The following is a 25,865-nucleotide window of genomic DNA, read 5'->3' on the forward strand; positions in this document are numbered from 1 at the left end:
TCTTAACTCTGCAGCTGCACTCCCAGTCCGGGATCCGCAGCCTGAAGTCCACCGGCACCTTCCCCACCCCCTTCCGACCCACGCAGCGTGAGAATCAAGCAGGTCGCCATGGCAACCCCTCTCACCGACCAGGAGAAGCGCAAGCAGATCAGCATCCGCGGAATCGCGGGTTTGGAAAACGTGGCCGAGTTGAAGAAGAACTTCAACCGCCACCTGCACTTCACCCTGGTCAAGGACCGGAACATCGCGACGCCCCGGGACTACTACTTCGCCCTGGCCCACAGCGTGAGGGACCACCTGGTGGGCAGGTGGATCCGGACCCAGCAGTTCTACTACGAGGTGGACCCTAAGGTACCGGTCTGACCCCGCAGCCCCGCAGACCTGCCCACTTCCTGGTATAAGCTGACTCTGGAAGAGCGTCAGTGGATACATAGTGTGTGTATGTGGGTGTATGTGGGTGTGTGTGTGTGTGTGTGTGTGTGTGTGTGTGTGTGTGTGTGTGTGTGTGTGTGTGTGTGTGTGTGAGAGAGAGAGAGAGAGAGAGAGTTTCAAAATACCTGTTTGAATTTGACAGGAAAAAAAAATGAATTTTGACTCCGCAAGTTCTTTTTCTTCATTTAATTTTTGCATGTCATAAATCCGCATTTGTCTTATTTTTATTTATTTTTTTTTATTATTATTTTTTTCTAAAATTCCTGTCTCGTTTTGCACTTTTCAATGTTGTGTGTGTGTTTGTGTGTGTGTGTGTGTGTGAGATTTTTTTTTCTTTATTTAATTTTGCATATCATAAATCTGCATTTCTCTTATTTTTCTTTTTTTTTTTATTTTTTATTATTTTTTTAATTCCTGTCTCATTTTGCACTTTTTAACGTTGTGTGTGTATGTGCGTGTGCGTGTGCGTGTGTGTGTGTGATTTTTTTTTCTTTATTTAATTCTGCATATCATAAATCCACATTTCTCTTATTTATTTATTTATTTATTTATGTATTTATTTAATTCTTGTCTCGTTTTGCACTTTTCACTGTCGTTTTAAACTTGCCCAACTTGATGGACAGGGGTGGATCAGTGTCAGAGGGATGTTATAAACCGAAAGAATTAAAAAAAAAAAAAAAACATTATTCTTAGAATTACACACCCTGATAGGAGGGTACCGAGTGACTGCTGGGTGTGTGTGTGTGTTTTTATTCTATATCCACATTATTTTAAGTCGGAATGGAGAAAACTAATTAAAAACCAATATACTTTGGTTCTAATATTAAATAAAACTAAAAAAAACAACTTTTTAGTCTGCGAGGCCAGTTGAGGTTCATTATCTCAAAGCTATTGTTTATATTCAGATGAATTTAAATCGGACCAAACCATCACTCAGACCGGGGGGGGGCTCTTTTACCTGAACATGTTTCTTCTTCTGCTATTTCAAAAGAAATAGGATTGTGAAATCCTGTCATAACTTCCTGCTTGTGTCAAGTTTCTGGTGCAAAAAAAAAAAGCGATTTCAGCCAGACTCCGTTTCAAAATAAGAGGTGGAAATTCTCTGCACTTCCTGCATGAACACAAAAATAATTAAAAGTTCCATTAAGATGTTTGTGTGTTTGGACCGTCCGCCGCAGAGAGTGTATTACCTGTCCCTGGAGTTCTACATGGGCCGGACGCTGCAGAACACCATGATCAACTTGGGTTTGCAGAACGCCTTCGATGAAGCCGTTTACCAGGTCAGAGCGTTTCCGCTTTTAACCGCCGTCCAGGAAACACCACCTGCAGAAGATACACTTCCTTCTAATTCTGACCGTTTCAGTGACATCTAATCTTACACACACTTTGGACTTAAAACACACATTCCTAATTTCTTGCCACGCAAGAAAAAAAGGGAAATTATTCTTCCTTTTTTAAATGATTTTTCTTGTTATCGTCATTTTTGGACTATAAGGCGCACCTGACTATAAGCCGCACCGCCCTAAAAATAAATCAGTAAACATCTGTGTACATATAAAGGCCACATGTTGTAATGTGAGATATTTACACACTTTTTAAGCTTTTAATTAAATACATACTGATAACATCCACCTTTCTGAACAGTGCCTGTAGCGCATATGAATAATAAATAACACATGAAAAGTCCATCCATCCATCAGTCGTCAGAATAAATGTTTTGGCGGCATGAAGCTGGTTAGCGCCCAATAAAATTTACAAATTAGCCGCAGTGTTGTTTTAGCCATACATATTCAAATCTACAGCAGATGCCAAAGTAGGAATTTCACAACCAACCATGATCAACCACTTTTATTTTTGACTTATTTAATACCTGTTATATGTTGTCTGTTTAGCAAATTCCTTGTAGTTGCAAAATTACATGGCGAATTAAGCAATTGTTGATTGTGTACAAGGAAACATGCATGTGACAATAAACGCTTTGAATCTCTTGAAAAAGTAGCATTTTATAATCCAAAAATGACAGTGTATAATTTATATTGTTTTCAAGGACTTTTCTTTTTTATCTCACAGTACAGGACTGTCTCAGAAAATTAGAATATTGAGATAAAGTTCTCTATCTTCTGTAATGCAATTACAAAAACAAAAATGTCATACATTCTGGATTCATTACAAATCAACTGAAATATTGCAAGCCTTTTATTATTTTGTATTTTATTATTTTTGAATTATGCATTTATTATTCTTCCTCCTTTTTTTTTTTTACTGTTTATACAATTTCCTACTATTATTTATTATTATGTTTTACTTGAAACTGGCACAACAATTTCCTTTGGAATAAATAAAGTTGTTCTTATTCTTATTCTTATTTAAATATTGATGATTATGGCTTACATCTTAAGAAAACTCGAATATCCTATCTCAAAATATTAGAATATCACGAAAAAGTAATTTTTATTTTTTTAATTGCATTGCAGAAGATAAAGAACTTTATCACAATATTCTAATTTTCTGAGACAGTCCTGCATATTGACTTGATTTTGCTGTGATTTTGAAGCATTTTAAAAGCCTGGCCGGCAGCCGGTCACACACACACACACACACACACACAGCATGATGCATGTGGTCTTGCTCTGCAGCTGGGCCTGGACATGGAGGAGATGGAGGAGATGGAGGAGGACGCCGGTCTGGGAAACGGAGGCCTGGGCCGACTGGCGGGTAAACAAGAGCCCCGAACCGTCGCTGGTCTTATCCCCGAAGTGTGTTTTCATGCTAAAATGTGTGTGTGTGTGTGTGTGTGTGTGTTCTTTGCGCGCAGCCTGCTTCCTGGACTCCATGGCCACGCTGGGTCTGGCGGCCTACGGCTACGGCATTCGCTACGAATACGGAATCTTCAACCAGAAAATACGAGACGGCTGGCAGGTAAACCAAATGGAGCGGGTCCAACGTGCAGTGGGTCATATTATATCACGAGGTAATGATCCACCAGCTCTCGGGGGGCCGCCGACGTTAGCGGGGGGGAAAAAAAAAACAAACAAAAAAAAAAAAAAAACGAACGAGATATGTTGCCCTTTTGAGTTCGGCGTGTTGTTTGCGGTTTAACGTAAAAGTCCGAGCCGTGATCCGAACGGGCGTCACCCTCAGGGACGGCTTTGTTTTTGTTTGTTTTTTGCGACGATTCCCGCACGATTTTATCTCCTCCGCAGGTGGAGGAGGCCGACGACTGGCTGCGTTACGGTAACCCCTGGGAGAAAGCGCGTCCGGAGTACATGTTGCCCGTGAACTTCTACGGGGAAGTGGAGGAAACCAAAGACGGACCCAAGTGGGTGAACACGCAGGTACGAGAATCTGAACAAATTTTAAAAGTCAAGAAAATGGAAGGAAAAGACTTCGGGAAGCAGATGTCGATGACATGCGTCCGTCCTGGTCATGTGACCTTTAGGTCATGTGACCTCCAGGTCTCTGCTCCGTGTTTCCACAGTGTTTGCAGATGCTGCAGGAACCTTTGCGCCAAAGGCCAATATTTCACCAGCCCTTATATTATCTCAACGGTTTTGAAAAAAAAAACATGTGTGTGTGTGTGTGTGTGTGTGTGTGTGTGTATAATAGCATATTATATTATATAACAGTTCCTTTATATCCTTTGGGATCAATAGAGTATCTCCATTCTACGCTTTGTATACATATATATATACTATATATACATTTTTTTATTATGTCTGTGTGTATATATGTGTACATGTATGTATGTGTGTGTGTATGTGAATATATATATATATATATATATATATATATATATACACACATATGTAATACATGTAATACATATATACACATATACATATATTATAGTGTGTATCATCTATATTATGTGTGTGTGTGTACACATATGTATATGTATACACACACGTGTATATATATAGATATTCACACACATATATTATATATATATATATATATATGTCTGTGTGTTTGTGTCCATATATATATATATTTCCTTTGGGATCAATAAAATATCTCTTTTATACTCTATGTAGGAATCAGAAAAAGAACAACTTTCTTTATCCCAAAGGAAATTTTTGTGCCAGAGTTACAAGAAAAATATAAAAATAATGTGTGTGTATATGTATATATACATACACACACACTCACATATTTATATGTGTACATATAAATATATATACACACACACATATATACATACACGTGTGTGTGTATATATATATCTATATATACAATATATAGATACATATACAGTATGTGTGTGTGTATGTATGTGTGTAGATATGTATATGTGTGCATACATATATATATATATGTGTGTGTATATACACACACACACATATATATATGTTTTATATTAATAATAGTATATCATATTATATAATATTTCCTTTATTATTCCCATTGGGATCAATAAAGTATCTCTATTCTGCTGTATGTATTTTCTGGACTATATATAGAGCGCACTGGAATATAAGCCGCTCCCACTAAATTAAAAAAAAATAAAATTCCATATATTAGCCGCTCCGGTCTAAACGCCGCAGATATCCAGGTTTTGAAGTGAGATATTTACACAGAAAATGTTAATTTACACACTTTAATTCCTGGAACACGGCAGTAAATCAGCTGATCAGACGAAACAGAAAAGAAATTTAAAAAGTTGTGGCTTATAATCTAAATAATTCGGTTATAGCTTCCAATGAAAAGTGATGAAAAAGGTTCTATCTCACTAAAATCAATGCAAATGAGCATAAAAACTCTTATTTAAGCGGAACGCCGTAACTCCTCTTGTTATCAGACGACATAAAGGCGCCGCGCTTTGCACGCCGTCTCCGGCCAATCGGACGCCACGTTAACGGGCCGGTGTTTGGCGTGCGCAGGTGGTGCTGGCGATGCCCTACGACACGCCGATCCCCGGCTACATGAACAACACGGTGAACACCATGAGGCTGTGGTCGGCTCGCGCCCCAAACACCTTCAACCTCAGCGACTGTGAGTGCCTTGGCGTGACCTCGCGGCCGACGACACCTCGCGTGTTGTCAGAGCAGAGCTGAGTTCACGCCCAGCAGAGTTGCACGCGTGTACGTGTGTGTGCCTGTGTTAAATATGTGGGTGAAATACTCAAAATCACTTTCACGATTCGTAAATACGATTTCACGGTTGTTTACTGATGGACTTTAAAGCACGTCCGAACACAACTCCGGAAATTGTATTTATGTGTGTGTGTGTGTGTGTGTGTGTGTGTGTGTGTGTGTATATATATATGTATGCGTGTGTATATATGTATTTATATATAAATAGGTGTGTGTATGTATGTGTGTGTGTGTATATACATATGTATATATATGTGAATTTATGTTTGTGTATGTATATACGTGTGTGTATATATCTATATGTGTGTGTGTATATAAGTTTACATATATATGTATATATGTGTGTGCGTGTATTTATGTGGCTGTGTGTGTGTATATATATACTGTATATATAGATATATATATATATATTTATATACATGTGTGTACATATGTATTTATGTGTGCATATGTATGTGTGTGTGTGTATATATATATATATATATATATATATATATATATATATATATATATATATATATACACATATATATATGTGTGTGTGTATATGTATTTCTGTGGACATATATATGTGTCTGTGTGTGTGTATAAATATATATGTATATATGTGTGTGTATTTATGTATGTGTATGTATATATATGTATATACGTGTGTGTAGATATGTATATATGTGTGTGTATATAAGTTTACATATATATGTATATATCTGTTAGTGTATTTATGTGTCTGTGTGTGTATATATATATATATATATATATATACACATTTATATATATGTGTGTGTATATATATATGTATTTCTGTTTACATATATATGTGTGTGTGTGTATATATGTGTATATGTACATAAGTATGTCGATGAATGTAAGTATATATGTGTTTGTGTGTGTGTGTGTTCATGTATATAAATGTATGTTTCTACACACACACATTAGTAAACACAATGTATGCATCATGCCACATACTGTATATGTATGTGTCTTAATATTTATAAAATATGTGTGTATATACATACATACATGTATGTGTGTACATGTGTTTCTATAGGCATATATACATATGTATATACACATGTACACATTTATTTACATGTATACATATATAAAACAATTATGGGAGCATATTATGCAAGTGTATAGAATGTTTTCATCATTTCTGTTTTATTAAAATACATATATACATATATATATATATATGTGTGTGCATATGTATATATATATACACACCGACACATTAGTTATGTCAGGGGTCGGCAACCCGCGGCTTTCTGATGCGTCTCCCCGTGGCTTTTGCAAATAATTAACAAGTATTTAATTCAGATGTATTTTTATTTTAGTTTGTCGATTTTTTTAAGATTCTGGCGATCTTTTAACATCTAAATACAATACAATACGTGTTCAAATATTTTATATGCGACCACACGCACCAGTAAAAAGGTTGACAGCACACAGAGGACATTTTTAGTTTTCTGTCTGTAGATAATTTAAGTTCTGCTTTTTTTTTTTCTTTTTTTTTTTGTTTTATAAATCCAAGGACTCAAATAAACATTAAGTATTTTCTTAAAAGTAACCTTCAACCCAACGTCTTTTATTCTGAGTTCATGCACAAATATAATTTCCTTTTCTCCGCAGTTGTTTATCGATTTTAAAAAAATGCAACACATTTTGTTTTTTTTACAAAGCATAAAGGCAAAAAAAAAACAAAAAAAACTTATAATAAAAGGTTATATGCCGTGCTAATTCGTTTTAAATTTCCTGTGTTTTGTTTTTGTCAGTCAACGTAGGAGATTACATCCAGGCCGTCCTGGACAGGAACCTGGCTGAGAACATCTCCCGCGTGCTTTACCCCAACGACAACGTGAGCGGGGATTTAAAAAGGCTGAATCTTTTTCTGCTTCTGATAAGCGCACACACACACACACACACACACACACACACACACACACACACACACACACAGTTTCCAATCCTGTCTCATTTTTTTATGATCCCGCCGTTTAGATCTTTGAAGGGAAGGAGCTCCGCCTGAAGCAGGAGTACTTTGTGGTGGCGGCGACACTCCAGGACATCATCCGCCGTTTTAAAACCATCAAGACGCCCGGCCCTGCACGCACGTCCTTCCAGACCTTTCCGGAAAAGGTAACTAACGGATTGTTCTGTGCAATTGCAATGTTTTTTGTTTTTTTTTACATGACTTGGAGTTTTGCAATATAAGTGCCAGGGTTTTGGGCGGGTCGAGGTTATGGTTGCTTGTTACGTAAATGGAAGAATTGATGTGCAGAAATTAGGTCGAATGACTTTCAATATTTACATTTTTGGGGCATTTCATTTCAACTTTAAAATATGGATGATCATATAAATGTACCGACATTATTTTACATGTAGTCATCCATACAGAACGAAAAAATAAGGAGTTTCTAAATTCAATATTGATTGATAATACTGAATGAAAATTGCAATTTCAATATTTACATTTTTGGCATTTTTTTTCAACTTTAAAATCATTAATGATCGAATACGTATACAGACATTATTTTGTATGCAATCATCCATACAAAATTAAACAAAAGGGAAAAAATAAGGAGTTTTTAAATGAAATGTTGATTGAAAATACTGAATGAAAATTTCAATTTAAATATTTACATTTTTGGCTTTTTATCTCAACTTTAAAATCATGGATGATTATATAGATGTACAGACATTATTTTGTATGCAATCATCCATACAAAATGAAACAAAAGAAAAAAGTTTTTAAATTGAATATTGATTGAAAATACTGATTGAAAATTTCAATTTAAATATTTACATTTTTTGGCATTTTATTTCAACTTTAAAATGATGGATGATTATATAACTGCACCAACATTAAAATCATTAATGATCAAATACGTATACTGACATTATTTTATATGCAAACATATGTACAAAATTAAACAAAAGGAAAAAAATTAGGAGTTTTTAAATTTGATATTGATTGAAAATACTAAATGAAATTTTTAATTTAAACATTTCAATTATTTGGCATTTTATTTCAACTTTTAAATCATTAATGATCGAATACGTATACTGACATTATTTTGTATGCAATCATCCATACAAAATTAAACAAAAGGAAAAAATTGAGGAGTTTTTAATTTCAATATTGATTGAAAATACTGAAAGAAAATTGCAATTTCAATATTTACATTTTTGGCATTTTTTTTTCAACTTTAAAATCATTAATGATCGAATACGTGTACTGACATTATTTTGTATGCAATCATCCATACAAAAAATCAACAAAAGGAAAAAATTAAGGAGTTTTTAAATGAAATGTTGATTGAAAATAGTGAATGAAAATTGCAATTTAAATATTTCAATTTTTTGGCATTTTATTTCAACTTTAAAATCATGGATGATTACATAACTGCACCAACATTATTTTGTATGCAATCATCCATACAAAATTAAACAAAAGAAAAAAGTTTTTAAATTCAATATTGATTGAAAATACTGATTGAAATTTTTAATTTAAATATTTCAATTTTTTGGCATTTTATTTCAACTTTAAAATCATTAATGATCGAATACATATGCTGACATTATTTTGTATGCAATCATCCATACAAAATTAAACAAAAGGAAAAAATAAGGAGTTTTTAAATGAAATGTTGATTGAAAATACTGAATGAAAATTTCAATTTCAATATTTACATTTTTGGCATTTTATTTCAACTTTAAAATCATTAATGATGGAATGCATATACTGACATTATTTGTATGCAATCATCCATACAAAATTAAACAAAAGGAAAAATAAGGAGTTTTTAAATTCAATATTGATTGAAAATACTGACTGAAAATTGCAATGTAAATATTTATCATTTTTCGCTGCCGTCCAGGCGCTCTCGCAGAGAAACACACTTCCCTTTCTCTTTATTTGTCTATCTTCTGTCCACCAACACAACCCTCTTTAACTAAAGTTGCACACAAGCCTGCAAGCGCAACCAAATGGCCGAAGACGGTTATTTTTCTGTTCCTGTTTTTGTGTTGTTTTTTTTTTTTTTTTTTCAAAAGTCCACTGAAGTTAGTAGAAACAAAGTGAGAGTGCGGTGACGGCGGTGTGTTTCAGGTGGCCATCCAGCTGAACGACACCCACCCGGCCTTGGCCATCCCAGAACTGATGAGGATCTTCGTGGACGTCGAGCGGCTGGACTGGGACACGGTGAGCGACCCTCGTTGCACGACTCCGAATCCGCACAATCGATGTATTAATTCATCGAAAAATTTCGATTTTAAAAGTTAACATCATATTTTGATTTTCTTCGGGGGGGGGGTTGAACTTTGTATTTGTGCTCATAATTATTATCTTTTTGCATCCAGTGTGTGTAAACTGAATGCAAATACATGATGGTAATAGCCATGCATGCTAAATGGTTGAACTACAATAACTAAGCTAAATAACACAAATATAAAATAAACTAATGTATGCTGACTAATGTGAGCAAAACTGAATTTAAAAAATCAAGTCACCTAAAGAAAAGGTTTTTTTTTTTTTTTTACTGTTTATACAATTTCCTACTATTATTTATTATTGTTATGTTTTACTTGAAACTCTGGCACAACAATTTCCCTCGGGATAAATAAAGTTGTTCTTATTCTTATTCTTATTCTTATTAAGCTCAAATAAACCATGATAACCTTGAATAAAATCAGCTGAATTAAAAATGTTCTCTTCTGTGAAGAGGAAGCTAAAGTGAACTTAATTCAGCTAAACTAAATGATACTATGCTAAAGAAAAAAAGAGAAGAAAACTCAAATTAAGCATATGCATTTTAGCTTATTTAAACTCTACCTCAGCCAAACAAATCTGGATAAAACAAATCCAAACTTGGAAAAGAAAGTCCAAACCAAAGAAATATAAACCAAATCAGGCCAAATTACGACTACGCAAAATGAAAATAAATATATAGCCTAGCCTGGTTTACGTAAAAGGGAAAAAAAGGCCGGAAATAAAACTGAAATAAAGTGAAGTAAGAAAGGCGCTAAACCAAATGATACTATGCTAAACTGGAGAAATAACAAATTCAACTAGTGCAAAGTAAACTTAAACTAACCAAACTAAGCCATAAATGACACAGGATGCTAAAGATGAAGTAATGCTAAGTTGACCCAAACAAAGATACTACTCCAAAGAAGCTGGGCTCAGCTTTTTTAAGATGTACCCAATGAAGCTGGGCTCAAAAAGGAAAGCTAAACTAGGTGAAGCTAAGCTTAGCTAAATATGAAGCAAAGCTAATCTGACTTAGCCCAAGAAACTGTAAACAAACATAAAAGAAGCGGTAAATGATAGCAGGCTACACCATGCCCGGTGAGGCTGAGTACAAGCAAGGAACGCTAAGCTAGATTAAGATTAGTTTAGCTGAAAGATGAAATAAAGTTAAGCTGTATTAAACTGAGATACTATAATCACACATAAAAGAAGCTGTAAATGATAGCAGGCTACACCATGCCGGTGAAACCGAGTTCAAGTTAGGAAAGCTAAGCTAGGAGAAGCTAAGCTTCGCTAAAGATCAAGTAATGCTAAGCTAACTTAAACCAAGACACTGTTATAAAACATAAAAAGAAGCTATAAACGATAGCAGGCTACACCATGCCCAGTGAAACCAAGTACAAGTAAGGAATGCTAAGCTAGTGAAGCCAAAGTTAGCTAAGGATGTAGCAAAACTAAGCTCACTTAAACTAAGTTACTCTTAACAAACATAAAAGAAGTATAAACAATAGCAGGCTACACTAAGTTTAAGTAAGGAAAGCTAAGCTCGGAGAAGCTAAGCTTAGCTAAAGATGAAGTGAAGCTAAGCTGACTTACACTAAGATACTGTAAACAAACATAAAACAAGCTTTAAGAGATAGCAGGCTATACCGCACCCAGTGAAGTTCAAAAAGGGACGCCAAGCTAGCTGAAGCTAAGCTAAAGCCGTGCTGTTGCCCACGCAGGCATGGGACCTGACCAAGCGCACCTTCGCCTACACCAACCACACGGTGCTTCCCGAGGCCCTGGAGCGCTGGCCGGTGGAGCTGCTGGAGAAGCTGCTGCCGCGTCACCTGCAGATCATCTACCAGATCAACCACATCCACCTCGGCGTTCGTGCAACCGCATTTTCCACCGAGCGTTTACCGAAGCGGCGCCGTGGGTCCGATCTCCTCTGTGACCCTGCGTTTTTCTTTTTTCCTCCTCGTCACCGCAGAAGATAGCGACGCTTTTTCCCGACGACGTCGACAAGCTGAGAAAAATGTCTCTGATCGAAGAAGACGGCTGCAAGAGGGTCAACATGGCACACCTGTGCATCGTGGGGTCTCACGCTGTCAACGGAGTCGCAGAGATACACTCCAACATCATCAAGACGGAAGTGTGAGTTGTGCGGCTGAACACACACACACACACACACACACACACACACACACACCACACACCACACACTAGTGACATGCGGTGAGGTTCATGGCTGCTAAGGCATTGACTTGGGTGAGGCAGGAGAACTCCATGCCTCACTTAGTGGCTCTTGGCAGCCGTTTTATGATAGCGCAGCAGAAGAAACTAATAACACACATTCACAGTTGTTGACAAAAAACACTGTATATTGGAAATGTAGTTAATATAGCAAAAATGTTGATATATTTTAATAGTGAGATACGGAGAGACAATAATACAGTCTTGGTACAGAGCATCACTGCACAATCTACAGTGAGGCTCAACAGTCCATGGCCTCACCGGACTTCTTTTATCTATTTGAACATTAAATGAGAAAATCTAGCCATTTTGAAGAAAAAAACTGGTGAAATTTAATGAAAAATACCTTTGTATTACAAATCGCTGAAACATATAACCATTACATTCTTTTTTTCATTCTAAATGTTTTTCTTTCCAAGATTAGCAAGTGAGGCACGGCTTCTCCTGCCTCCCCTGACTGTATATCACTGCAACACACACACACACACACACACACACACACACACACACACACACACACACACACACACACACACCACACATATATTGAGGAGGCAAATGTACATTCTACCTTTGACGCTCCCCTTTCAAAGAACACTCAATATAAAAATAACCTTTGACCTGGACAAGGGTCAGACAATCTTTCCTTTCACACAAGCTGATTTATTTAATCGTACATTTTTTTCCTGTTTTTTCTTGTTATTTGGCTTTATTTTATTTTCAGTTTTAACATAAATCCAAAGACTACTCCTGGCTCTCCTGCAATTATTTTTAATCTTTAATTTGTCTTTTATGTCGTTTATGATTTGAGTGCTAACCGACTACGCTGCTAAATACTTGGATTTAGAGTCGTATTCTTGTTACCGTCATTTCCAGACTATTGAGCGCACCTGAATATAAGCCGCACCGCTAAAAATAACAAAATATATATATGTATACATACGTGTATATAGGCTGCACTTGTCTATAACATGAGATATTTACACAGAAACATTGTTTCTTTTTTTTTTACTTTTAATTAAATACATACTGGTAACATCCCAAAATACGTACCGAAAATGCCTTTTTCCGAACAGTTGCTGTAACTTGGCTGACGAAAAAGATAAATAATAAATAAGACAAGGAAAAGTCCATCCGTCCGTTGTCCTCCTCCAGCTGATCGCTAACTTGTTCTTCCTCCCGCCAATAAAATAAAAAAAATAAAATAAAATAAAATTCTTCGCTGTCGGAATCGAAGGGCCTCGGAATTTCACGCTCATTTCATCGGTCCGATGTGACGAGGCTAAATGTTTAAAGTCGTGAGCCCCTAAAAAATCCATAAATTAGCCGCATCATTATCTAAGTCTGGAAGTTTATTCAAACTGCAACTTAAAAAAAAAAAAAAAAAAAAAAAAGTCTTAAATTGAAGATACTTCTTTGGGAAATTGTGGCAGTGCCTCCTGAGGGGATCTCAAAATCTATTTTGATTTTTTTAGATGTTTTATATTCCTGACATTGGAACATTGAATTTCTTGGGACCCATTTTTTTTCGTGTGTGTGTATGTGTGTGTGTGTGTGTTGTTTTTTTTTTTCTTCATTTCCCCTGCAAGGCAGGATGAGGATGAAAATACAGCTGGCAGCGGCACGTAGGACTCAGAGGAAATGAAGATTTAATGTAGAAACCAAGTCCGAAAGAAGCATTTCCTCAGAAACAAGAGAAATATGTGTCTTTTTTTTTTATTTTTTATTTTATTTTTTATTTCCCCCATTTCCTTCCAGTTTCCGCGACTTCTACGAACTAGAACCGGAGAAGTTTCAGAACAAGACCAACGGCATCACCCCAAGACGCTGGCTGCTGCTCTGCAACCCCGGCCTGGCCGACGTCATAGCCGAGGTCCGTGTTGAGAAGCATTTTGTAATAACGGTGCTTTTTGTAATAAACGTCCAAAATGTAATCACTTTTTCATTTCATTTTGTAATAAAGCGGCATTTTGTAATAAACTGCCCCAATGCATTTTGTAATAAATTTTGCCGCATTATGTAATAAGTGATTACATATTGAGAAGATTATTACAAAATGCACTTGCAACTTTTTTATTCCCTAGGAAATGTAATAACATGGTGCGTCATGTAATAACAATTCTAAAGCATAGTTTATTTGTTTGTTAATTGTATTTTATTTTACTTTAAAGTATTTGTAAAAGCTAGGCCTATTATTAGTATCAGTGTATTAGCCTAGTAGCAATACTTAGCATACTATTGTGCACTCCTTACCTCACTTGTTACTAAGACACTTATAGTTTTATCACTTGTTTACTAAGACACTTTATAGTTTCACTGAGACACTTTATAGTTTATAGTTTATTTTTATTTCTAATTCTGCCTTTTTCTTTTTATTATTTATTACTGTTATATTTTCTGTAACTCTGGCACAACAATTTCCTTCAGGATTAATAAAGTTGTTCTTATCTTATCTTATCTTATCTTAGCAATTACTATCAGTACACTATTCAAAGGTTGCATTAACAGAGAATATTCTATAAATTCCATGTTATTACATTTCCTAGAGGATAAAAAAGTTAAATAATCTTCTCAAAATGTAATTATTTATCACATAATGCGGCAAAATTTATTACAAAACGCGTTGGGGCAGTTTATTACAAAATGCGACTTTATTACAAAATGAAAATGAAAAAGTGATTACATTTTGGACTTTTATCACAAAATGCACTGTTATTACAAAATGCGGCTCAACATCCTTTGCATCTTTGCAGGGAGATTCTCCCGCATCGCCGCTTCCAACTTTCCGGACTGTGGTTTCGGGCCGGGGAGGGAGGGAGCGGGCGGTTTCCAGGGCGCATAATGGATTCACTGTTTGTGTTTTTAGGTCATCGGGGACGATTTCACCAAGGATCTCAGCCAGTTGCAGAAGCTGGGAGACTTTGTGGACGACGACGCTTTCATTCGGGACGTCTCTAAAGTGAAACAGGTAGACAGAGAGTCACAACAACCGATGAACTAGGGAGGAATTTATTTGCATTCTGCAGCGAACGGCCAGGAGGAACCTCACAAAAATCACAAAAATTATTCCCCAATTAAGAATAAGAATAATAAGAATAAGAACAAATTTATTTATCCCGAAGGAAATTGTTGTGCTATAATAATAAATAATAAATAATAAATAATAGTAGGAAATTGTATAAACAGTAAAAAAAAAAAAAAAAAAAAATCAGACATCCTTGAAATAATGTCCTGATAAGACTTCATAACAATATTGAGTTTATTTCTTTAATTGAAATCATTTTATATACCGTATTTTCCAGACTATGGAGCGCACTTGAATATAAGACGTACCCACTAAATTTTAAGAAAACAATTTTTTTTTTTTTTTTCAAATTTTTCCATATATTAGCTGCACCTGACCATAAGCTGCAGACATCCACATTGTGAAATAAGATTTTGTAAATGTTATTTACATACCTTTTGCACTTCCTGCTAGAGCGCCACCTGATGGTTGTTAGCGAAGAAAAATCCATAGATTACCTGCATTTAAAAAAAAAGGGTCTTATAGCCTTATAGCTTGTAGTCCGGAAAATACGATATTTTATACGTCATTAAAATTTGTTTAAAAGAAAGAATGGTAAAATTATTATTGTTATGTTTAACTTGAAACTCTGGCACAACAATTTCCTTCGGCATAAATAAAGTTGTTCTTATTCTTATTCTCTATCTTAAAAAAAACACTCTTAACAAGGAGCAGCAATAACATTAGGTTACTATTATTATCTATATTTATGTTATTAGTTTAGGTTAGCTTACTAATAAGTGCGTAATTAATGATTAATCAACCAACCCTTAATCAAAGTTGTTGAAAAAGGGGGTCATTAACAGTTCATTACTAGTTTTTTTTTTTTGGTTAGTTCAGTGACGTGCGGTGAGATTCATGGCAGGTGAGGCACGAGAACCGTGTGCCTCACTTAGTGGCTCTTCGCATCTGTTTTGTGATCTCTCTGCACAAGAAACTAGTAACAAACATACTGTTGTTGACAAGTTGGAAATGTAGTTCATATAGCAAGAGTGTTTTAACATTAATATTTAACAGAGACGGCAATACGGTCTTAGTGCAGAGCATCATTGCGCAATCTACGTTGAGGCTGAACAGTTGGCAGCCTCACCGCACGTCTCCTCAGAATTTGAACAGTCAATGTGAAAATGCAGCCATTTTGAATAAAATCAATCTAGAACTCCTGAAGTTAAATAAAAAATACCTTTATAGTGCAAATCACTTTACATTTTTTTCTTTCCATGATTAGCAAGTGACAAAGTAACTGATTTCGTTTTCTATTGAGTTGTTTGGACTGTAATTTCTGGACTATTGAGCGCACCTGAATATGAGCCGCATTGGCCAAAAATAACTAAATAAATATAAGTGTACATACGTAGGTGGCACATATGAAGCCGCAGGTGTAACATGAGATATTAACGCAGAACCTTTTTTTTAACTTTTATTTAATACATATTGGTATCAATCTATGTTGAGGCACAACAGTCGGCAGCCTCAACACACGTCTCTTCTCAGTATTTTAACAGACATTTTCAATTTAAGACGATCTAAAAAAAAGAAAAAGAAGGTTAACTTAAATGAAAAATATCTTTATTGTGCAAGTCACAGATAAATAATAATAATAATTTTTCCTTTATTAATCCCGTGAGGGAAATCGTTGTCTGCAATTAACCCATCATGGATGAGCCGTGAGCATTAGACAAATATAATTATTTAATTCACTTTTTTAATTTTACATTTTTTTTCTTTCCAAGATTAGCAAGTGAGGCACGGCCTCTCCTGCCTCCCCCGACTGCACGACACTGCTTTAGTTAAAATTGCATCTTTAGAAATACACAGAGAGCTAGAATCTTATTTGAAATGTAAGTCTTTATTTGTGTGACGCAAAGCGATTCTCAAAGATGAACAAGTTGTGATTCAAGAAACCAGGAATGCGTTTATTAACGTGCACGTTACAATGCTGCAATGACACGCGAGCGAACAAGCCCACATATGACTCAGCCGCTTCCTCTCGGGTGATTTTTTTTTTTTTTTTTTTTTCCTTTTTCTTTTTCCTCTCGCAGGAAAACAAGGTGAAATTCTCCCACTACCTGGAGAAGGAATACGGGGTGAAGATAAACCCGTCGTCCATGTTCGACGTCCACGTGAAGAGGATCCACGAGTACAAGCGGCAGCTGCTGAACTGCCTGCACATCATCACCATGTACAACCGTGCGTGCCGCCGCCGCCGCCGCCGCCGCCGTCTCACGCCCGCCGTCCAAACAAGTTCCAGCACGCCTGAATCAGACGCGTCGGACTGTTACGACGTCACTTTACGAGCAAATTAACGAAAGAACGGGATGTATTTGAACGCGTCGTGAGCAGCGAAAGGTGTAATCAAGTCTTACTCAACAGTTTATAATTACGCAACACCTGGTATAAAGGATAGCCTTTTTTTTTTTTTTTTTTTTTTTTAGGAACTTTAAAATAAATAGATTAAAAAAAAATCCTATTTAGAATTTCAAATGTAAAATTTTCGACAAAAATTATATTTCTAGGAGTCAAGTGGAGGCATATATTATATATGCCTATATTACACTTGTTACTATTATCACTTGTTACTAAGACACTTATAGTTTTATCACTGTTTACTAAGACACTTTATAGTTTCACTGAGACACTTTATAGTTTATAGTTTATTTTTATTTCTAATTCTGCCTTTTCTTTTATTATTTATTACTGTTATATTTTCTGTAACTCTGGCACAGCAATTTCCTTCGGGATTAATAAAGTTGTTCTTATTCTTATTCTTATTCTTATTATATATTAAAATATATATTATACATTATAGGGATATATTACTCATATATCTGTGTCTTTTATTTATCTGCAGGCATTAAGAAGAACCCGTCTGCTCCGTTTGTTCCCCGAACAGTCATCATCGGGGGAAAGGTAAAAAAACATGAAATAATTGGGAAACGCGTCTGTGGAGGTTCACAGTTTTTCCAGATTCCGGTTAATTCTTGTCAAAATTTGTGGCAACTTGAATGTCAACTTTTGAAAACAATTGCGTATTTAATTAAAATGTGTTTTATTTTAGTTTGCGTACACATAAATGTACATGTGTATATATTCATGTGTACTCACATATATATAAAACAATGAAGGGGAACATATTATCCAAGTGAATAGAATATGTGTATCATTTCGTTTAATTAAAATTAACAAAAAAATTTAAAAAATCTATAAACATATACATAATTATATATTGATTATAATTAAAAATTTAGATACAATTATTACATTATTATATAATTATATAATATTATTTAATAATATTAATATTATATAATATAATATTTTATATATATAGCACTTTCAACTTGCAAATTACATGTTTTATTGCCTAGTTATGTATTGTATAGTTATTTTATTGCCTATCTGTATATTTTATATATATTTCATATATATTTTATATATTTAGCTCTATTTTATATATTATATAATAGTTATATAATCATATAATATTATATAATTTTATTAATATTATATCATATAGTATTTTATATATAGCACTTTCAACTTGCAAAATACCTATTTTATTGCCTGTTTATGTATTGTATCGTTATTTTATTGCCTACCTGTATTTTTGATATATGTTTTATATATAGCACTATTTTATATGATATTATCTAATGATTATATAATATTATATTATAATATTAATATTATATAATATAATATTTTTTACATAGCACTTTCAACTTGCAAAATACATATTTTATTTCTGTTTACTATTGCTATTTACTGTTCATGTATTGTATAGTTATTTTATTGCCTATCTGTATATTTTATATATATTTTATATATATAGCACTATTTTATATAATATTATATAATAATGTTAATATTATGTAATATAATATTTTATATATATAGCACTTTCAGCTTGCAAAATACATATTTTATTGCCTGTTTATGTATTGTATAGTTATTTTATCGCCTACCTGTATTATTTTATATATATTTCATATATATAGTACTATTTTATATAATATCATATAATAATTATATAATATTATATAATAATATTGATATAATATAATATAATATTTTATATATATAGCACTTTCAACTTGCAAAATACATATTTTATTGCCTGTTAATGTATTGTATAGTTATTTTATTGCCTATTTATATATATTGTCTATTTTGTACAGTTTTATATTTATATTGTCCAGGACTACAGATGTAAATTAGCTATGAGCTACAATCTGGTCCAAACATCTCTGCCTCTGTGCTTAATGGAATTATTCACTGTCCTAACAAACTTCTAAACAAACAAACAAACAAACAAACAAACAAACTCGGCAAAGCGCCGGAGTGATGCAGCGTCGCCCTCCGCAGGCGGCTCCCGGATACCACATGGCCAAGATGATCATCAAGCTGATCACCTCGGTGGCCAAAGTGGTGAACAAAGACCCGTCGGTGGGAAGCAAGCTGAAGGTCATCTTCCTGGAGAACTACAGGGTTTCCCTGGCTGAGAAAGGTCCGCTCAGACGTCGCCGCCGCCGCCGTCGGTTTTCTCACCACCGAATAAAGTATCTAACGGTCGGGTTCTTCCGCAGTGATTCCCGCCACCGATTTGTCGGAGCAGATCTCCACCGCCGGCACGGAAGCCTCCGGAACGGGCAACATGAAGTTCATGCTGAACGGGGCGCTGACCATCGGCACCATGGACGGAGCCAACGTGGAGATGGCCGAGGAGGCCGGGGAGGAGAACCTCTTCATCTTCGGCATGAGAGTGGAGGACGTGGCGGCGTTGGACACAAAAGGGTCGGTTTGATGTTATTATCATTTTTTTTGTTTAATCCTGAATCTTCTTCTTCTTCTTCTTCTTTCGGCTTTTCCCCTCAGGTGTCGCCACAGCGAGTCAACTTTCTCCATCTAACCCTATTCTCTGGATCCTCCTCTCTCACACCAACTACCTTCATATCTTCTCTCACGACGTCCATAAATCTTCTCTTTGGTCTTCCTCCAGACCTCTTGCCTGGCAGCTCCAATTCCAGCATCCGTCTACCAATATATTCTCTATCCCTCCTCTGTCCATGACCCAACCATCTCAGTCTGGCTTCTCTGAGCTTCTCTCCAAAACATCTAACATGTGCCGTTCCTCTGATAGACTCATTCCTGATCCTCTCCATCCTGGTCACACCCAAAGAGAACCTCAACATCTTCATCTCTGCAACCTCTAGTTCTGCCTGCTGTCTTTTGGTCATTGGAACAGTTTCTAGTCCAAACATCATCGCTGGTCTCACCACTGTCTTGTACACCTTTCCTTTTATTCTGGCTGATGTTCTTCTATCTCTTCGTACCCCTGACACTTTTCTCCATCCATTCCAACCTGCTTGGACCGTCTCTTCACCTCTTTTCCACACTCTCCGTTGCTCTGGACTGTTGACCCTAAGTACCTGAAATCCTCCAGCTTCTTGATCTCCACTCCCTGTAGCCTCACCGTTCCACCCGAGTTCCTCTCATTCATACACATATATTCTGTCTTGCTGCGACTAACCTTCATTCCTCTTCTTTCCAGAGCATACCTCCACCTCTCTAGATGTTCCTCTACCTGATGTCTGCTTTCACTACAGATCACAATGTCATCCGCAAACATCATGGTCCATGGGGATTCCTGTCTAACCTCATCTGTCAGCCTGTCCATCACCATTGCGAACAAGAAGGGGCTCAGAGCTGATCCCTGATGGAGTTCCACCTCCACCATGAACTTCTCTGTTACCCCTACAGCACACCGTACCAGTGTCTCACAGCGAGCATACATGTCCTGCACCAGTCTAACTTCTCTGCCACTCCAGACTTCCTCATACAATACCAGAGCTCCTCTCTTGGCACCCTGTCATATGCTTTTTATAGGTCTACAAAAACACAATACAGCTCCCTCTGGCCTGCTCTGTACTTTTCTATTAGCATTCTCAACGCAAATACTGCATCTGTAGTACTCTTTCTAGGCATAAAGCCATGCTGCTGTTCACAGATGCTGACTTCTGCTCTCCTGAATGTAATCCTGAATGTAAAATGTCGCGGTCTTTCTCAGGTACGACGCCATGTCCTACTACGAGAAGCTCCCGGAGCTGAAGCAGGCGATGGACCAGATTGCTTCTGGATATTTCAGCTCCGAACATCCACTTTTATTCAAGGACCTCACCGACATGCTCTTCAAACACGACCGGTGAGGACATCTTTGCTATTTACCTCATCTTCATCAGGGTTTTTTTTTTTTTTCGTTTTGATCAATTCCCGCTCGTGTCTCTTCAGGTTCAAAGTCTTCGCCGACTATGAAGAGTACGTGAAATGTCAAGAGAAAGTCAGCAAACTCTACCAGGTAATATTCGTCTTCTCAAATTTTTATTCTTGAGGTTTCTTTTTCCTCCTCCACCCGGTAAAGTGGCTTCAACAACGCCCTACTTTTACTTCTCGGCGATGCCATACAGCGTCATTCCCGCTCAAGTTGTCTGGAGGTGTCAGGAATTGCCTGGAGCGAACAAAAATAATTGATCAGCCCCTCAGACCTCTCTTCTGCTAAAAAACAGCCGATATATATGAATGTATAAAATCATATATTTTTTTCCTTTTTTTTTTTTTTTTTTTCAAATTTTCAGCTTTTTTAAAATTTCAATTCAATTTTTTAAATTTTTTTCGAATTAATGCCTCTCATGATATATTCATTATATAAATGCAGGGCAAATGTAACTACAATTTGCACAATTTGTATCATGTTTAATATATATATATATATATATATATATATATAATTTAAATATATATAAAATACATTTTAAGAAAAAAATATATATATAAAGTATATTAAATATTAAAAAATATATATATTTAGATAAATATTTATGCATGTGTTAAATACATATAAACACATATACATATATATATACATATGTGTGTGTGTATATATATATATATATATATATATATATATAAATGGGTATATTTATGTGTGTGTGTTGTTTGGGGGAAAAAATGAAAATTAAATAAAATTAAATTTTAAAAAAAGATAATTTTACATATAATTTAATTTTTAATCCCCCCCTCCTGAAAAAAAAATTTTTTTTTTTGTTTTGATATTTTTGATTTTGTTTTTCTGATTGCATGAATCAAACGCAGAAAAGGCAACAAGCAGATGTTCTGTTTTCCTCTTAACAGAACCCAAAGGAGTGGACCAGGATGGTGATCAAGAACATCGCTGCCACGGGAAAGTTCTCCAGCGACAGGACCATCACAGAATACGCCCGAGAGGTTTGGGGCGTGGAGCCCACCGACCTGAAGATCCCTCCTCCCAACGAACCCAGGGAGGCCCTGGAAGAAACCGCCAGAGCCCTGAAGAAGATGTGAAGTTTACATTTCTGTTCCCTTGCCTCTCCACCCCACCGTGCACGCTCTCGCCCGCAAGAAACGCCCTGGAAGGTTCTCCAGCAGGCGTCGTCGCTTCTGCACGACTTCATCTTCTAGAAAGGGCGCGTTTTATTCGTCTGTTACAGCCGTTCAGCGCCGATATTTCAAATATGCAGACAGCCGAGGGAAACGTTCTCCTCTTATTTGCCCAAATCTGACATTCTTTGGTGGTGATGGTGGTGGTGGGGGTTGCATTTTAGGAATTCTGTGGGATGTCGGTGAACTGAACATTGCATTAAAATGGGATTTTCACTACATTCCTCTTTGCACACACTATGTATTGTCACAGACGCGCACGTGATCTGGAGGCGGTTTAAAACAAAACAAACAAGCTAAAACATTTCTCCCATTCTGCTGTCTCACCAGTAAATTTTGCAAAAAAAAAAAAAAAAAATGAAGCATTTTCATTCCTGTACAACGGGACTTTATTTCCAGTGTTAAAATTAAATACATGAGTTACCACCTGGTTTTGGTTAGTGCCTTAAGACACGATCGTCAAAAATCTAAAATGCAACTAAGGATAATGTTCAAGTAGGAGTCATTTTCAAACGGTGCAAATAAACCTGTAGCAGCAAAACAAAAGATTTTGTTGTTCTTTATATGCATCACATGTAATGAATTTGCTGGATACGGTTTAATAAGCAACACAAATACTGCAACAAATTATACACACTAGTAACACCAGTGACGTGCAGTCGGAGGAGGCAGTGTCATCGTAAAAACAAATAATGCTAAAAAATAAATTTGTAAATATACGTCCACTGATCTGATAGATGATAGGAATGGTATTGCATGATTCCAATCATTTCAATGATTTTTATTATCAATATTGCTGATATATTTGTATATTTTCCTGTTAAAATACGAAAATAATATGAATTCAAAAACAGAATTTGTGTATTTTCCTGTTCAAATCCGAAAATAATATAAATCCAAAAAATTATTTGTATTTTCCTGTTCAAAAACAAAAATAATACAAATTCAAAAATAGAATTTGTGTATTTTCTTGTTCAAACACGAAAATAATAGTAATTCAAAAATACAATTTGGACATTTTCCTGTTCAAATGTCAGAATAATACAATTCCGAAAAAAATGTATTTTCCTGTTCAAAAACAAAAATAATACTAATTCAAAAACAGAATTTGTATATTTTCCAGTTCAAACATGAAAATAATACAAATTCAAAAATAGAATTTGTGTATTTTCCTGTTCAAAAACAAAAATAATACAATCCAAAAAAAATTGTATTTTCCTGTCCAAAAACAAAGATAATACAAATTAAAAAGAGAATTTGTGTTTTTTCTAGTTCAACCACGAAAAGTAATACAAATTCAAAAATAGAATTTGTGTATTTTCCTGTTAGACACGAAAAAAAATATACAAATTCAAAAATGGAACTTGCGTTTTCCTGTTCAAATACATTGGAAAGACGCTAAGTGAGGCAGTTTGAGCAATCGGAGCCACAAACTGGGTTGAGCTGCTCATTCTTTTGTACTCACATCAAGCACATGAGATTAATCTCTCCATGTGTCCCCAATGTAATGTTTGTAAACACTTTTAATTGTAATTTTCCTCACATTCCACAGTCTAGGTCCTGTATTTCACATATTAGTCCTGCTCATCTGACAAAACAGCGTGTTGAAAAAGCCGGCGGTGAGGCAGCCAGTACCTCTGCCTCACCGAAGGGGGCGTGTGTGAGCACACAGGCTAATATGCTGGCCGGAAAAAAAAAACACTCAAGTAGAGAAAGTCTGAAGTAAGTTTGCCTCTTTTTTTTTTTACCCTGATTGCAAAAATGGAAGATAATACAAAAAAAAAATCATAAAACCAGACTTTTAATCAAAAGCGGAAGTGATAAATAATGAAAGACAGATGCCAGGCTGACCAAAGGTGGCTTTCCTCCCTGGCAATAATCACTATTGATGGAGACAGAGAGACTTTTAAAACTAAAAGAAGATATTTTACACCAACAATTTGGAGAGTACAAGTAGAGGTAAGACCACACACGACAAAATTCACATGTATCTTACCGATGTGTGTGTTGGTACAATAACAAGTGGAAATAAACGTAAAAGCCGGACGATCCTGTTCAACCGCCGTCCATGCTGGCGTCCCGCTGACCTCCAAGCTTCCGGAGAAATCCCCTAGAAATTTGAGAATTTCCATCTTGACGGGTGTTGGAACCTCAAACGGACGAGCGTCTCGCTTTAGCATCTGAACTTACCCGACCGCCGCCGACAGGTTGGGATCTTGGTAGATTCTATTGTGGGAAAATCCAAGACTCCCCTTGTAGGAGATCATTTCCACCCGAACGTCTGCGTTTCGTTGTTTACGAGCGACGAGCGCAATTTGGTGCAGCTGGGGAGAAAATAGAAACGTTGAAATGTCGGCAGCCACGTCCTCTACCTGTTGCCTGCTATTACTACAGATCACAATGTTATCTGCAAACATCATGGTCCATGGGGATTTCTGTCTAACCTCATCTGTCAGCCTGTCCATCACCATTGCGAACAAGAAGGGGCCCAGAGCTGATCCCTGATGGAGTCCCACCTCCACCTTGAACTTCTCTCTTACCCCTACAGCACACCGTACCAGTGTCTCACAGCGAGCATACATGTCCTGCACCAGTCTAACATACTTCTCTGCCACTCCAGACTTCCTCATACAAAACCAGAGCTCCTCTCTTGGCACCCTGTCATATGCCTTCTCTAGGTCTACAAAAACACAATGCAGCTCCCTCTGGCCTTCTCTGTACTTTTCTAAATGTCGGCAACCACATCCAATTTTTTTTATTCTTTTTTTATCTCCAGAGACCTTCAGACCCATGTGATGAGGAACGATGTCATCGTCCTCGGCGTGCAGGATGAGGAGCGGACCAGTCAGAGTCTTCAGACTACAGCGAGAAACGGTAAAGACCTTCAAATATTTAAATCTACAAGAGGTGATAAACTGCTAAAATACGGGTCACTTACTTGTCGTCGTTTGCAAACACCATGGCGTTCTTTTCTAAAGTTCTCCAGAGTAAACGCTCGAATCCTGGAAGGAACATGAACATCTGGTGGGAAATAATGAAGTTTCGTTAGGAAGGTTTTTGCTCGGCTTTTTTTCAAAATAAAAATCGCTTCCCCCTCTTGTTAAAATTGAATAGTGCAAAAATTAAATTTATATAATATATATATCACTATACTAAAAACTGTGTACATCCAAAAATATCAACAAAAATGAAAAAAAAAGCATATATGTTAGTTTGAAGTGTTCCTGTTGTTCAGTATTTTGACACATTTATGGTTAAGAAATTCTGCAAAATCTTCTCTTTTTCTTTTTCCGATAGGTTGACGGTCTAAAAT

General features: G+C 36.0%; 2 protein-coding genes across 2 annotated transcripts in view; one reads left to right on the forward strand and one right to left on the reverse strand.

The window, feature by feature from the left end:
• Positions 1–23,098, forward strand: pygl (phosphorylase, glycogen, liver). The gene is made up of 20 exons (XM_086158049.1): positions 1–351; positions 1,611–1,712; positions 3,069–3,147; positions 3,248–3,351; positions 3,636–3,767; positions 5,313–5,424; positions 7,301–7,383; positions 7,527–7,664; positions 9,637–9,729; positions 11,502–11,648; positions 11,753–11,916; positions 13,774–13,888; positions 14,882–14,983; positions 17,122–17,269; positions 17,931–17,989; positions 19,445–19,586; positions 19,666–19,873; positions 21,147–21,281; positions 21,368–21,434; positions 22,268–23,098. The coding sequence occupies exons 1-20, from the start codon at positions 109–111 to the stop codon at positions 22,454–22,456; spliced, it is 2,562 nt and encodes an 853-aa protein (XP_086014175.1). The 5' UTR covers positions 1–108; the 3' UTR covers positions 22,457–23,098.
• LOC147238053 (lysophosphatidylserine lipase ABHD12-like) overlaps positions 22,929–25,865 on the reverse strand; it is an 11,272-nt gene continuing 8,335 nt past the window's right edge. The window contains exons 10-13 of the mRNA XM_086158064.1: positions 25,491–25,573; positions 25,333–25,411; positions 24,743–24,876; positions 22,929–24,662 (exon numbers count right to left, since the gene is read on the reverse strand). Of these exons, the coding sequence (XP_086014190.1) occupies positions 24,608–24,662; positions 24,743–24,876; positions 25,333–25,411; positions 25,491–25,573 (351 nt within the window). The 3' untranslated portion in view covers positions 22,929–24,607. The remainder of the gene's footprint in view (positions 24,663–24,742; positions 24,877–25,332; positions 25,412–25,490; positions 25,574–25,865) is intronic.

The sequence above is a fragment of the Fistularia commersonii genome, chromosome 1 (genome assembly GCF_037954325.1).
Source record: "Fistularia commersonii isolate RoL2024-O1a breed Wild chromosome 1, RoL_Fcom_v1.0, whole genome shotgun sequence".
NCBI classification, from domain to species: Eukaryota; Metazoa; Chordata; class Actinopteri; order Syngnathiformes; family Fistulariidae; genus Fistularia; species Fistularia commersonii.